This window comes from Pseudorasbora parva, chromosome 16 (assembly GCF_024679245.1).
Source record: "Pseudorasbora parva isolate DD20220531a chromosome 16, ASM2467924v1, whole genome shotgun sequence".
NCBI lineage: Eukaryota > Metazoa > Chordata > Actinopteri > Cypriniformes > Gobionidae > Pseudorasbora > Pseudorasbora parva.
In genome coordinates, this window is record NC_090187.1 from 24,725,161 (window position 1) to 24,741,060 (window position 15,900).

Genomic DNA, 15,900 nt, shown 5'->3' on the forward strand with positions numbered 1-15,900 from the left:
GGGTGGCTGTGACGTTAATGGAGCCCATACCATTTCGTTACATACGTCCACATGAGCCTGGAGGCGAATCAGAATGTCTGCTCCGATGTAAACATCGTGGGGCGGGTCCGGCAGGACCAGAAAATAATGGGTAAGGCACCTGTGGTTCCATTTCAGGTGTAACGCACAGACTCCTTTGGCGGACTCCATAGAGGAGGGGTATGAGTTCAAAGGAAAGCGGGTGCGCTTGCTGGCGTAAAGAGTGTGTGGTGCCTTTTCACTGAGTGACTTGAACAGTGAGAGACTAATGGCTGAGTTATCGGCCCATAGTGCGAGAATAATGTTTGTGGTGGTGATGTCATTCAGCTGTAGGTCATTCATGACCCGGGGGCAGAAGGCATCAGAGTCTTTGGTTAGCTGAAATGTGCAGAGTAGCGAACTTGCACTTGGCTTTGGGGCTGAGGCTGGGTTGTCACAGTGTGCTGCAGGGGGTCCCGTGACCTTTGTGACCTGGCAGTCTGGCTCTGCGGGAGTTCCCGTGACCTCTGTGACTTGACAGTCTTGCTCAGACGATGTGTGTGTCTGAAGGGGCAGAGGGTCACGCACTTGAGCCCAGACTTTCAGCTGTTTGAAGTCCAGTACGGGTTCGAAGCGGTCCAGCAGGTCTTTTCCGATGAGGAAAGGATAAGCGTTCATAGGGGAGACATAGACGGGATGTATCAGGCTCATTGGTCCAATTGTCAGGTGGATGGAAGCTACGTGCTTGAGCTGGATGTCGTTTTGGCTATACGACTGCACATTTAGCTTACAAGTGTGAAGGTTAAGGGTGCGATTTTGCCTCTGTGCTTCAAATCTGAGTCTTTCAAACAGTTGGGCGGATATAAGCGTGAGGTCGGAGCCAGTGTCAACTAGGGCTTCGAGCTTAAATTCCCTTTCCATAGTGATAGTCAGATAGAGTTTTCGAGCCATCCCCTTCTCGATTAGGTTTCCCAGGAGTCTTGGTGTGGGGACCTGTGTGTTGCTTAATAAGCCGTCTGGATATGTGTCAAGTGTCTCATTATGCGTGCAAATAATCAAAACAGCGCTTTCTGGTACGCTGGCCTGCCCCATGATGCTGTCTTGATCAGAGGCTGTTGCTGTCAGCTGTCGTGTGGGTGTGCTGCTGACGTGTGGGGGTGCAAAAGTTAGTTCATTAGTCTGTGGTTGGGGAACAGTGTTCAGGGTGGATGATTCAGTTGCAGGAGGGTCAGGCAGGTTGATTTCAGGTATCATGTCTAGTCATGCTGTGCCTGGTCCGTCCTTCTTGTCTTCCTTGTGAGGTTTCTGTCGGAGGAACTCTTTCAGGGTTTTTAAGAGCTCTGTAACCTCAGAAGCAGCTGCACTTTCTTTGCCAGACGTGGGTTCAGGTCTGGGCCTGCCATTGTCCCGTCGAGGGTGGCCTCGTCGCTGGCTTTCTGGGCTGGGTGGACCCGGAGGTTCGTTTCGGCTCCGTCTGGGTTGTCGGCCAGCTTCCCAGGTGCCCACCCCCTTTTGGTTGTGAAAGGGGCGAGGCGGTTCCCAGGATCTTTCAGGGCGATCGCTCTGATACCGTGGCCGGTCGCCATTATGACCACGCTGCCCTCTGCTGGCGTGGAGTGGTTTGGACTCTCTGTTGACGGGTCGGTAACTGTGGCTCTGTTGGGCGCCCTCTAGGGTTAGCTCTGGGTGGTGCTCAGAGACAGGGCAGATGGTGGGCTGTTTTACAGTCTTTTCAGAAATGGTTTTCTGTTTGACATAAGCTTTGTGAGCCAAGTCTCTTAACTGTTGCATGTCCATGCTGCGCGGGCACGCCAGTACCCCCAGGTGGTGACTGATGGTGGGGTGCAGGTTTCGGAGGAAAAGAGTTTTGAAGTTGATGTCCTCCTCCATGCCTGGGTCGTTACGTGCCCCGAAGTAAGCACGTCGCAGTCTGTTATAAAAGTTCTGTGAGGTCTCGAGTCGGGCTTGCTTGAGTTCCATGGCAGTGATGAGCCCCTGGTCTGACTCGGGATCGGAGTACTCACGAATTAGAGCTTGTCGTAGATGCCAGTAGTCCGCTTTGATGGCCTCTGGTTGTCGATCCAGAAAGCTGCGTACGTCCCGATTAGACGTGGCCCTGAGCAGGTACAGTCTGTCCCAGTTGTTCGCTTGAGCGACAGTTTGCAAGTAAAAGTCTATGTCTTTTAAGTAGGCGTGGACGTCGTGTCCTCCTGCCGGGTCTGGGCTGAAGGTAGGAATATTTCTGGCCAGCTTGTCAAGGTTCTTTGAGGCTTTGTGGCTGTCGACCTTGACTTCCTGGAAGGGCGTCCTTTCCTCTGCTGCTGACGGGGATTCGTGGAGACTGGCAGGTGATCTTTTACACAGGGGGCTGTCATCCCCCTTCGTAGTTCTTGCTTCTTGGTGCAAAGGTGCGGAGTAATCGGTCAGGGGAAACTCTGTGTTGTGTGTTTCCCCCTTCCGGTCACGTTGCACTTTATATGATTGTCTCAGTTCTCTGTGCACCATGTCAAGTTCATCTTTGAGCTCGTGTCTTTGCTGGATGAGCTCGTCAATCTCGGCTTGTGCCGACTGCAAATGTTTTGCACAGACTTTAGCGTTAATGTCTCTGTCTTTAAGTTCATCATGGGCTCTCTCCAGGAGGGCTTCGCCACGCCGAAGCTTTTCGTCGAGGTTTTTTCTGGCGTCTTTCTCTGACTGTATTCGTCGGTCGGTGTCACGACGGAGCTCCTCCAGGGTCTCTTGAAGTCTTTCTATTTCTTTTCTTTGTTCTTTGTCTGTTTCGTCATCTTTCTCTGTGTCCAGAAGCTGATCTAGACGAAGCTGGGTGAGGGCTTGGTCTCTCCGGGCCTCCTCGGCTTGAAGCTTTAGCGTTGCTGCCTCCTGTTCCAGGTTGGCGTAGCTCCCTTCGCTTAGCCGTGCCTGTGCGATGAGGACGTGGGCGAGGCTTCCGAGGATCTTGGCCACTTCCTTGTTGGAGTAGTTCTGCGTGGGGTCGTGTGTCATCAGCTGGTCTAGCTCTGTGTCCAGTTGTCCCTGGTTCAGCTGCCCCAGACTTCCTTGACTGGTGGCCGTTAGCGCTTCCAGCCATGTCGTTAGGCGGTCCCACGGGACGGCAGGGCTGGGGGCACGGGACATTACTGCGAACGAGAGAAACACAGCACACACACACACACACACAGAGAGAGAGCCAATGCAAGCTTGTTCTAAGCTAACGAGCTATCGTACGGATAGCTGGGAATTTTGGCTAACTGATGTAGACAGTTAGATAATTAGACAATTCAGACAATTAGGTGGGCGGTAGCCCTGGTTGTCACTTGGTGAACTGCTGCTCGGTCGTCCCGGGACTATCTAATTCTCCTTGGGGTCTCTTGGTGAACTGAAAGAAACACAAACGTGATAGTCCAACAGTGAGGATAGGAAAGAGCACAGTGGAAACAAACACAAGATGAATTGGTCTGTAATGAAAGGAATGTCAGCGTGCGCGCCGGGAGTGTTAGGGAAAATTAATAGGCTTAATGCTCAAGATATACTAAAATTCGGCTTGTACTATGGGTTGTCCCATTTAGCTCATCCGGGGTGAATTGAGGTCGCTCAAGTGGAAACCCAGCGGTGTGGTTGGCCTTTCAAACGCTTCCAAACACCCACTGCCGTGTCCCCGGTCCCCTGCCACCCTGTGTCGCGTTGCGCCCACTCAAACAGCTTATGACTTTAAACACAACCCGACACACCAGTCCATCAACCGCCAGCCCGCGCAGCAAAATCGGAACGTCCCCAGAACCCTCTTTTTCAAGAGTGGCCCCGCTCAGGCCCCGGTTTAGGGATTAGTCCCAGAGATTGCCTTGCGTGCGTGAGCTGAACTGGTTGACTTCTTTGGAGTGTCGAATTGCTGATGTCGCCACTGCGTGCCACAGCCGCGGACAGAGATACAAGAAACCGAGACTCACACACAGCCGGTGCCGGTTACGTCGGTCGGGCCACCCCCCCTCTGGAGACCAGCCTGTGACGATTCTCAATGCACCTCGGACGCGTGAGCCCTACAATGGATACACACAGAGGGTAAACAGGTGGAATTAAAAATGAATTAAAAGCTCCCCTGTTCACCGGATCAAAGGCCTTTTGATTGTAGGTGAGAAGGAAGTGGAAGTTTAAATATCAAGAGCAATTTAGCAAAAAGGCAAAAGTTTCTGTCAAGTAGTGATAAAACAAAAAGCACCTTTGATACTGTTTGTAATTACCAGACTGAACTTTGTTCCCGATGGGAGGGGAAAAGAAAACTTTTGCAGAGAGGGAAAAAAAAAAAAATTAATAATAATAAAAAATAAAAAAAAATTAAAAATAAAAAAATTAATAATAATAATTTTTAATTAAAAATTAATTAAAATTAAAAATTAAGATTAAAAATTGAAAATTAAAATTAAAATAAAGTCATAAATTAAATAAAAAAAAAATTGAGATAAAAATAAAAATTAGAAGCTCAACTTAATTCAAATTAAATTCAAAGCAAGTTTAAATGAAATTTAACTAAGCCTGTAAGGAAAATCAAATAAAAGAAAGCCAATCAAAAATCCTACCCTATAACGATTAATCTCTAAATGGGAGTTATCCAAATAAAAGAATTAATCAGGAAGGGCGTAGGGATTTAGTGTTGCGCTGACTTAACAGGGTATAGCCACACGGTGGCGTCCTTCCTTCCAATTGGACTGTCTGTGACTTAAACCTAATTTCACTTTGGGTTAGAGGAAGTTATGTTTCTTTTTAAACTTCAGATTCGAATAAGGGTGTTTAATCAGCGAGAAAGGAGATTTGGTTGTTGCTAGAAAAATTGTATAAATGAAACTGTGTACAACAGTAAGCAATAAACAATTTATAGGCTCAAACTTATTTTGTTAAGGCAGAATGAAATACGGAGAGTGAAACTATCCGAATTTATCCACACGATGGCGCTATTGCGCCCGCCCTAGACTAGAGTTAGTTAGGCGGAAATGCTCACCAGATGGCTTTGTCTGGTTCTTGAGTCGCCCTCTGGCGGGTTGCAAGCGGCGTTGCAATTTCTGAGTCGCCTTCGCGTTTTGCAAGCGGCGTTGCAATTCTTGAGTCGCCCTCTGGCGGTTTGCAAGCGGCGTTGCAATTTCTGGGTCGCCCTGGCGTTCTTCGCTTTACTGGCTCTTACAAATCATTTACAAATGACTGGTGCTCTAGATGCACGTAACAAGACGGGTGAATGCAGGAATTTTCCGTCTGCCTATTCACGCATTTTACATGGACTCCAATAGACATTTATCAATATGGCTGACGGTTTTCAGCATCTCTGATTCAAATGTTTTAGGTCTCAAGTCTTTGGTTAGCTAAGCCAGACTTAAACCAGGAGTTATCGTTTATCTTAACGATATAATAATTATTCTGAGGCCCCTTATATTGTACAGGAGAGTCTCGTCCTGTCCCAATCTTCCGCACAGATAGAAACTTTTGTAGTTCAGATCAAGCGGGATAACGCAACGTACGTGTCTACAGACATCATCAAAATCTCATTATTTTGATGGAACACATAATATATTGCTCGAGTCAAATGTATGGATTTCCTACAATACATTCGTTTGGGAATCACGCGGATAACCCTATTGCGCCCACGGCTGCAGTTTTTCGTTTCAAAATTGGATTTTTGTACCGTTCATATTTTCATTAATATAATCCGGCTACTTCAACATTTCTCAGCATCTGTTTATGCTTGGGTTCGCCTTGCGCGTACCGCTCAATTCACAAAACAACACCAAAACAAAACGAAACAAAAACGCGCGTGCAGGTTATTAATACTCCAAAAATACACAATGAATAGAATATGAATATCACTCACACATACACAAACGTTTGAAACTTGCCCGCATTCTCCACCATTTTAATATGTAACAACAACGAGTTTATGAGTTTAATGTCTCGGGGAATAATTAACTCAAAAGGGGTTCAATATTCAATATTCATGAATTTATGAATATAATTTGCCCGTCATTCATTACGTATTAAAAATTTCCCGATAGGGAAATTTGTTTAATTAAATACAAGTAACCCTTTATGAAATTGCTTGAAATTATCCTACTAAGTTCGTCCACCAAATTAGTTATAGACTTTTCAACTCAATTCTCCATAAGGGATCACTGCTTTACGAGCGCATAAGAAACATTAACTTTACTGATCAGGACAAGTTCAATATTTCAAATGGTCATACAGTTTACTTTACTACCATAGTAGCATAAGCAGTTAGGTAACTTAGATCGCAAGTTTCATTGACTTTGTGTATGTGGGAGAACAACAGACCCAACTCATTAAATGTCTTTCTGGAGGTTTAATAAACACAGACTAAAAATAACACTACGATTCACACAGAGAGTACACACTAAATATGCATCAAGAAAGTAGACATGTAGATATTAACGAAAGAATACATAAAAGAGAATAATGAATAGACTGAAATTAGAGAGAGATAAAAGAGAGAGATGGGAGAGAGAGAGAGATGAGAGAGAGAGATGGTACAAAGCATTTAGAGGTAAAAACACAACTTTCCTTCAGTTCAACAACTACGACCTTCACGGAGCTTGTCCCAACGGGACAATACACACCTTCTTTACAGCAGTATGAATTTTATAAGAAGAAGAATACTTGCATTTCTTTTGGTTTCGTTTTGGCTTCTCGCTTGTGTGTGTGTGTATATGTCTGCGTCTTAGGTAGTTCTCTCCGAGGTCGGGAGGTGACGTAGTTTTCCTTTAGCGGCGTTTCGGGTCTACCTCCTGAAGTAGCCCGTGGCTAGTAAGTTGATGGAACGAGGAACAAAGGATTGTTGAAGACCGGATTGTAGAAACGGAGTTTCTTGAAGAGGAGTTTCCAGAAGAGAAGAGTTCAGAGGAGAGTTTCAGAAGTCAAGCCGGGAAGAAGTTTCAGAAGCGAAGAGGGAAGTCAAGAGGGGAGATTGTGGTCTCCACTGATCTTTTAAGATAATTAATCCACGCCCCCTTCTGGCTAATTCACCCAATCCAGAGGGTGAATTCGGTAGCGGGAAAAGTTCTCTTTGTCTCATTTTATGGCCTATTTTGCATGTTCCTGAGGTGTCGTAAAGGGGTGTTGATTTTGTATGGTTTTACTCCCAAGTCGGCTAAACATATTAATGATACATTTCACAATCCCATTTTGTGCATCATTGAGTAAGTCAAAGAAATAGGAATATTTAGGTATCAAACACCTTATGGCTGGGAGATATTAAAACAGAGATACAATTTTACACAGGAATACAAGCATTTAAAATGAGCTTACATTGTTTCTATGCCATGACTGAGTAGGCCTGAGTCAAGGAGCATGCATATACACACCAAGCTACCTCGTATACAGTCTAGAATAGTCTTAATTAAAGCTTCATAAGGAATGTGTGTGTGTGTGAGTCCTTGTGTATTGACAGGAGCCTTGGCGCCTTTCGGTCTGGGGAATGAAAAAGGGGGGGGAAACAGGGTTCGAGTCGTGTGACCCGATCAGGGCCTGTGTTATTGGACGGGGTCGTAAAACTGCCGAAGTTGTCACTTCCCCCAGACTCTGTGGCGTGGCTCTTAATTTACATGCGGCTAAAAGCTACCCCCCCCTTTTTACAATCAACACTGGGTTCCTCTTTGATCCTCATTGTAAGAGACCACAGACGCTACAAGCTCATGAAAACCCAAAATTCATTCATCCAAAAATCTAAAAAAATTAGCATATTTCATCCGACCAATAAAAGAAAAGAAAAGTCAACTTTCAAATAATTATGTTCAGTTATGAACTCAATACTTGGTCGGGAATCCTTTGCAGAAATGACTGCTTCAATGCGGCGGAGGCGATCAGCCTGTGGCACTGCTGAGGTGTTATGGAGGCCCAGGATGCTTCGATAGCGGCCTTAAGCTCATCCAGAGTGTTGGGTCTTGCGTCTCTCAACTTTCGCTTCACAATATCCCACAGATTCTCTATGGGGTTCAGGTCAGGAGAGTTGGCAGGCCAATTGAGCACAGTAATACCATGGTCAGTAAACCATTTACCAGCGGTTTTGGCACTGCGAGCAGGTGCCAGGTCGTGCTGAAAAACTAAATCTTCATCTCCATAAAGCTTTTCAGCAGATGGAAGCATGAAGTGCTCCAAAATCTCCTGATAGCTAGCTGCATTGGCCCTGCCCTTGATAAAACACAATGGACCAACACCAGCAGCTGACATGGCACACCAGACCATCACTGACTGTGGGTACTTGACACTGGACTTCAGGCCTTTTGGCATTTCCTTCTCCCCAGTCTTCCTCCAGACTCTGGTACCTTGATTTCCGAATGACATTCAAAATTTGAGCAACAGTCCAGTGATGCTTCTCTGTAGCCCAGGTCAGGCGCTTCTGCCGCTATTTCTGTTTCAAAAGTGGCTTGACCTGGGGAATGCGGCACCTGTAGCCCATTTCCTGCAGACGCCTGTGCACGGTGGCTCTGGATGTTTCTACTCTAGACTCAGTCCACTGCTTCCGCAGGTCCCCCAAGGTCTGGAATCGGTCCTTCTCCACAATCTTCCTGAGGGTCTGGTCACCTCTTCTCGTTGTGCAGCGTTTTTTGCCACACTTTTTCCTTCCCACAGACTTCCCACTGAGGTGCCTTGATACAGCACTCTGGGAACGGCCTATTCGTTCAGAAATGTATTTCTGTGTCTTACCCTCTCGCTTGAGGGTGTCAATGATGGCCTTCTGGACAGGGTCGGGTCGGCAGTCTTACCCATGATTGCGGTTTCGAGTAATGAACCAGGCTGGGAGTTTTTAAAAGCTTCAGGAATCTTTTGCAGGTTTTTAGAGTTAATTAGTTGATTCAGATGATTAGGGTAATAGCTCGTTTAGAGAACCTTTTCATAATATGCTAATTTTTTGAGATAGGAATTTTGGGTTTTCATGAGCTGTATGCCAAAATCATCAGTATTAAAACAATAAAAGACCTGAAATATTTCAGTTGGTGTGCAATGAATCTAAAATATATGAAAGTTTAATTTTTATCATTACATTATGGAAAATAATGAACTTTATCACAATATGCTAATTTTTTGAGAAAGGACCTGTATATACTTTCAATTTTAAATGTGTTTGGAGGAGCTATGACCTCATATGTGGTACCATTTGAAAGCTTAGAGTCTCTACTTTCTGGAGCGTCACTTTGCATCACTTTGGCATTTGTTTCACACAAAGTAATGTATTTACACTAAATTACTCTGGTGCCATTTCCTCCTGGATTTGGCCTACTCAAATCGAAAAGCCTCCTATACACACATACAGTGGTCTAAGTTCAAAATGTTGGTTTCATTTTACAGGAAACCCTTTGAAGTTACATAAAACACTGCTAAAAGTGATAGACATGTAAGTATATGTTTTCTAAGCTGTTATAACCCCCCCCCAAAAAAAAAATTAGGCAATTTTTTTTTTTTTTTTTTTTTTTTTTATAAATACATTTTTGAAAGTGTGTAACTCAGGCACTGTGTGCTCTAGGACAGTTTGGGCTATTTCCAGCATGTATAATTAATTTAATGGCACTGGAATATTGCATTTATATCACTGTATATGGTGGTGGAGGGGGGTGGGGGGATGTCATCCTTTCAGACCCATTTGAGTAACATCTTGCATACAACATGACACAGACAAACTTCTTTTTTCCACTATTTTCTGTAGTTTAGTGGAAGCAGCCCAAACTGTCTGCAGGTTCCCTAGAGCACACAGGGCCTGAGTTACACACTTTCAAAAATGAATTTATAAAAATAAAAATAAAAATCTTGTTTATAAAGGGACTTAAGACACAGAGGTTATATTTAACCAAGGGTGAAGGAAAAGGATCCAGTCCACAGGTGGATGGTTTCATTATTCTGATGATGCCCTCAACCTCGCGCTGTGTGATGATAGAAAAAATAGATGATAGAAAAGCAGCAGAGATGTTGGAAGTTCCCTGGCTGTGGATCAACAGATGTGACAGGAAGAGCGGAGGTACTAGATAGGAGCAAGTGGATGTTGTCTACTTTGTTCCTAAAAAAGGTCATGAACTTCTTGCACCTCTCTTCTGTGGCTTCTGAAAAAGAGTGAGTTTGCGGTTTGAGGATGTGATTAATAGTGGAGAAAAGCTTCTTAGAATTACCAGGGTTATTGTTAATGATGCAAGAGTAGAACTGAGACTGAGCATCTCTCAAGGACCTTGCATAGGCCTTCTGATGATCTCTATAGGCTTGCCTATGAACAGTGAGTCCTGAGAGCTTGAGATGCCTCTCAAGTACAGGCCCAACCATATTAATCTTCAGCAGTTCGCTGCTGTACCAGGGGGCTAAGCGCAAGAAGGTGACCGTTCTAGTTTTGACAGTCACCTGAAGATCTAGAAGGCTGCTCAGAGATTGGTTGTAGAAGTCAACCGACTCCGTGACTGAGGAGATATCAGCAGAGGAGAATTGCTGAAGGTTCCTGAAGCAAATTTTGACAAATATCTTTGGTGTGGGAAGAGGGGCGTGGCAGCTCCATTGAGATGGCCTGGTGGTCAGACACACCCAGATCATACACCAAGATGTTTCTAATATGAGGAGAGTTGGAAATGACAAAGTCCAGAGTGTGCCCCCTAGAATGAGTGGGGCCATCACCATGCTTTTGGAGATTGAGGCAGTCCAATAATTGCAGAAACTCAGCTGGTGGCAGGAGGGTTTAATATCTACATGAATATTAAAATCTAATATTATCCTAATAAATATCCTAATAGTAAAATATTGGCAGAAGTAGAGCGTTGTGAGAAAGTAGTGTATATGTTGCATAATAATGCCAAAAATCATGGGGGTTAACTCCATGCTAAATCCAGATGTTATGTTATGAGAAACTACCTTCCATACATGCTAAAAAGACTCCTGATGTCTAAACATCATTGGTGATTCCATAGATTTCCAATTGCTTTTCTAATCCAAAGAATTCCAGGCTTCTTATTGAGGAATGGTGCAATATCCCACAGTTCAAGTACTGAATTACACTTTTCCCCAAAGCTAAACTGAAGCTCTTCTGAAGGCAAAAGCACAACCTTCACCTTATTAAGTCCTGGAAATTAATACATTTATAGATGTTACTGATATATTGTATTCACCTTATGTGTATCTGAAATGTATCTTTACTTCCTTTTTAGTGCTTCCCATTGTAATATCTTTGTGGTGTATTGCTTTATCACCTAATGAAATGGCAGCCAACAAAAACTTTTATGAAAAGGGTTTTCATTAAACTGTAGGGAAGGTCCAGCGTTCGACAGACACTACTGGATTAACTGTCCATGGGAAAGTTGCCAGTGGCCTCTATTCCATTGATCTCACTCAATAATTTATCAACTGTGAATTATTCATGTCCTACAGAGACTTCTGGATCCACGAGGGATCTCTGTTTTCCCTCATTTGTCTTGTGAATTCATTGGCTGGGTACACCGTGAACTCTGAATTGACTCTCGAAGCTTTTGTGTGAGCGTGTGTTTGTATGTGTGACAGTATTTGATGGATCTGTTGTCTGGAGTAGATCATCTTGCATTGGAATCTTCATTCACAGTATCTTTATAACCACCTCTGCTAAGTCATGGTGATAAATCAACCACACATTCTTATACTGTGTGCGGTTGAGTATATTGCTTTTTAAAAGCTTTTCTTCTTTCTTTTCTTTATAGGTTGCAGCAGTAAACAAAGCAGGAACTGGACCTTTTAGCCAATCTCTGTACTACAAAACAGCAGAGGCCCGTAAGCAGTTGCCATATATTTCATATAAGCGAGACAAAGAAAATAAGTTTTCACAGAAGCAAAGCTCTAATGAGCTGTTTTGCTGTTTAGAGCAGTAACTACAGTACCATTAAATGTGGCATCTTATGTAACTGATTTGAAATGCTCTTAATAAACATGAGCAACACGAGCAATATTGTTAATGGTTAGACGTGTATAACACAAATGGCTCAACTCCTGTGAAGTGCATGGGAGTCTACTGTTAGCATTCTATTCATTTAAGAATCCTGAAAAAAATCTAAAAGCTTTAAAGGTTCAGTGTATACATTTTAGCAGCATCTAATGGTGAGGTTGCAAATTGCAACCTCTCACCCCTTCCTTTCGAAGCAAATAGAGAAGCTGCAGTGGCCGACACAGGACAAAGATATCGTTGTCTGAGACAGCAGAGAGTAGCTAGCGCTCTGTAGATAGAAATGGCTCATTCTAAGGTAATAAAAATATAACGGTTCGTTATGTAATGTCTTTATACTCAACTGAAAGCATAGTTATGTATATTATATTGCATTTCTGTCCATAGATCCTCATAAATATTACACACTGCACCTTTAAGCAGCAAAAGCTTTTTTTTAAAAAAAGTAAACATAACATCATACTTATAGTTTACTGTTTATATATTATTTTTGCACTTTAGGTAAACTACCAAGTTCCTATTTAATTTTTATACTTTTAATATACATTTAACTGTAGATTTGAAGTACATTTCTATATACATGACCAGTGGACTACACAAATTCAAATATAATAAAAAATAGGAACATATCTCTTTTCTTTATAAATCAATATTTTTAAACAAATGTATTGTAAAAAAAAAATATTTAATAGGCGCTCAACCAAAAAGAGTACACACAACTACAAGCCAAGTAAACTTAAAATACTTTATAATGTTTTGATTTAGATATACTTAAAATTATAGCTTATAGGCCAAATATACTTTGACTTTCTTGTCAGTATAAGTCAAGTATACTTACGTGTAATTTTAAGCATATTTCTGAGAAGTACATAAAAAGTAGACAGAAAGTATACTTAGTTCAAAAGACGTATACTAATAGCACACTTAAAGGGTTACTTCAGCGATTAGCATATGGCTTTGTATCAGTAGAAACCCTGGAGTATATTCAAATGATTGTGCTCCCCCTCCTCATATCCCCCTGAGACAAGAGATTTATGCAATTTATTTCTGGAAAAATTCCTCCTATGACGCAAATTGACGATATTTGCATCATCGGAGGAATGTTTGGCCAAAGGCTAAAGACTACAGCCTGCAGAGGGAGCCATTTCCGCATGTTTTGAACCCGCTCATGAGGGATAGAAATCACATTCACAGCTCAGCTCGCAGCTACAGGCACTCATTTAAACGGAGCTATGGTGAGCAATGTAAGTCTTTTAACTTCTCAAATTAATTTCTATGAAAGTTAAGCTTGCAAAGGCATGAACTGAAATATGCCAGACTGAACTCACGTTGTGAATGCATGCAGTGAGTGTAATCGCGATTACCCTTAGCTCTCATCATGAGAGCTCATTAATCTCACTCCTGCAGTTAGTGCTCAGTGCTGTGACACTCGAGCGGTGACTCACTCATTATATTGAACAGACACGTTCAGTTTTTAATTGTAGTGTCTGTTCTCCAACTCAGTCACAGTAATCAAGTTTGTGGCTTTGGGAATGGCCTCAGGGCAGCGAAGGATTCTGGGAACTGTAGTCTTTCATCCCCATGAGACAAAAATACATTTTCTGTCTTTTGTCAGTCTAGAAGGCACCAAATTCAAAAATAATTTCACATTTCTACTACATTGATGACCCAGTTTAAATACAGATTCATCTTCCCAGCGCTGAAGTACCCCTTTAAATAAACTTCAGTGCAGTATTGTAAGGGAACAGAAAATATTTATTTTAAACTGTGATTCACAATATTACTGTTTTACTGCATTTGTGACCATTGGTCAGCATAAGAGACTACTTTCAAAAACATTTAAAAAAAATCTTACTGACCCCAAACTGAACAATAGTTTATATACTAGCATCATTTTGCTACCTAGTGTTTGATGCCTAGTAGTGATGGCTAAGTGGGCAGCTCACTGGGTTTTGAACAAATGTTTAGAATTCATTCTATTTGAACACATATTTTTTTATTCTGCTTGTTTAGAGTATGTTTTAATTAATTTGTTTATGTTCAATCTCAGCCCCTGGTCTGGTGTCAAACCTCACAGCAACTGCTGATGATCACACATCGGTGCTAGTGACATGGTTTCTCCCTGAACGCATTAATGGCCTTATCACTAAGTTCGCAGTGAAAGTCAAACATGCTCGAACAGGCCAGATCGTCCGCACGCTGGAGCTTAATGCGGAGGACATCATGAACGGAGCTCTGCCTCACTGCAACGTACGTCTTTACTTGCATTTTTTAATTTTAACTGATACAAGACAGCTGAACCAAATTCAACCCACCTTAGAGCTATATGCATTGATCTACCAATCTTTTATAATTAGTTTTATTCATTATGTGTGTTTGTGTGTCTCCTAGGATGCAGCAGACATCTTATCTCGTGGAACTCCAAGTCCGTCCGAGTCTACCCAGTTGACCTCTGCTGTGTTGCCCGCAGTTACGCTATCAGCCGTACCCCCAGCCTCCGCCTGGAGCGTTCCAATAAGTGTAAAAATTGATGAACTCCGCCCCTACACACCTTATGTGTTTGAAGTCTCCGCCTTCACCAGTGATGGGGAGGGACAGATTGCCAGCACAATGGTCCGCATACCGGAGGCTGGTATGCTATCACACACATATACACACATACTACTTCATACTTCACACACATTTCACATACACACATGTATTACACATACTTTCAGTAAAATTTTAAATAGTAATGATTCCAAAATTATGACCGGTACTGTGCACTGTGTTTTCGGAAAGTATTCACAGTGCTTCACTTTTTCCACATTTTGTTATGTTTCGTCCTTATTCCAAAATGGATTTAAAATCATATTTTCCCCAATTCTACAAAAAATACCCCATAATTAAAGTTTGAACAGAAGTTTGTTTAAAATCTATGCAAATTTATTAAAAAGAAAAAAAAGAAAAAATGCATGTATTCATAGCCTTTGACAATAAAAAATTGAGCTCAAGTGCATCCTGTTTCCACTGATCATCTTTGAGATGTTTCTACAACTTGATTGGAGTCCACCTGTGGTAAATTCAGTTGAATGGACATGATTTAGAAAGGCACACACCTGTCTATAAAAGGTCCTACAGTTAACAGTTGTAACAAATTAGCTCAAAGGGGAAATATTAATAATTAATCATAACTCATTATAATTAATTATGAATATTTGGATCGGTTAACCAAATGAACTTGTAATGATACACAGACAGCACATGCAAATGCAAAACACTCTTTATTAGTTTGGCAAAGGCCTTGAAGAACACCGGGTCAGACAGTCACAAGATGAAGACGACGAACGCAGGGACCTCGGGAAAGCGTGGTGAAGGTGCGCCAATCCTGTGAGTGATCCAGTGAAGTGCTCCAATCCCGGTGCTGAGTAGATGAAACCAGACGACAGCACACGACGTAGAACGGGCAACTCCAGAGACCAGGAACAGCAGGAACACACACACACAGGAACCACAACAATCTGACAACATGAGACACCAGTCACTGAACATATAAAGACACACACTGATGATGATAACCAGCTAGTGCTGCTGATCAGCGCTGAAAGAGTGTTTTTTTTTTTACAATGCTGCAACGGCCCATCCTGCTCAGCCGAGCGTCGACTCTTAAGGCCAGTTCAATAAGTCCGTTGAGACTAGAAGGGAGGTCCAGCATATAAATCTCTCTTTGGACACGGTCAGCCAGCCCATGCAGGAATCGATCCCACTGCACCTCCTCGTTCCAACGGCACTCTGCGGCCAGGGTGCGAAACTGGATAGAATATTCCGATTTGCGCTCTCCCTGGTGGAGATCGGCGAGTAGTTTGGCCGCCTCCCTATCCACCGCTGCACGATCGAAGACCCTCCTTAACTCTTCGAAGAGTGCCTGGAACGAGGTGGAGCATGGATCCTTACTTTCCCAGACTGCCGTTCCCCAAAGAGCCGCCTTTCCCGAC

At 42.9% G+C, this 15,900-nt stretch overlaps 1 protein-coding gene across 3 annotated transcripts in view; it reads left to right on the plus strand.

Annotated features, from left to right (window-relative positions):
* Positions 1-15,900, plus strand: part of ptprq (protein tyrosine phosphatase receptor type Q) — a 110,515-nt gene that overhangs the window by 45,858 nt on the left and 48,757 nt on the right. For all 3 annotated transcript variants that reach the window (XM_067420003.1, XM_067420004.1, XM_067420005.1), the window contains exons 21-23: positions 11,688-11,757; positions 13,977-14,176; positions 14,318-14,558. In XM_067420003.1, coding sequence (XP_067276104.1) covers positions 11,688-11,757; positions 13,977-14,176; positions 14,318-14,558 — 511 coding nt within the window. The remainder of the gene's footprint in view (positions 1-11,687; positions 11,758-13,976; positions 14,177-14,317; positions 14,559-15,900) is intronic.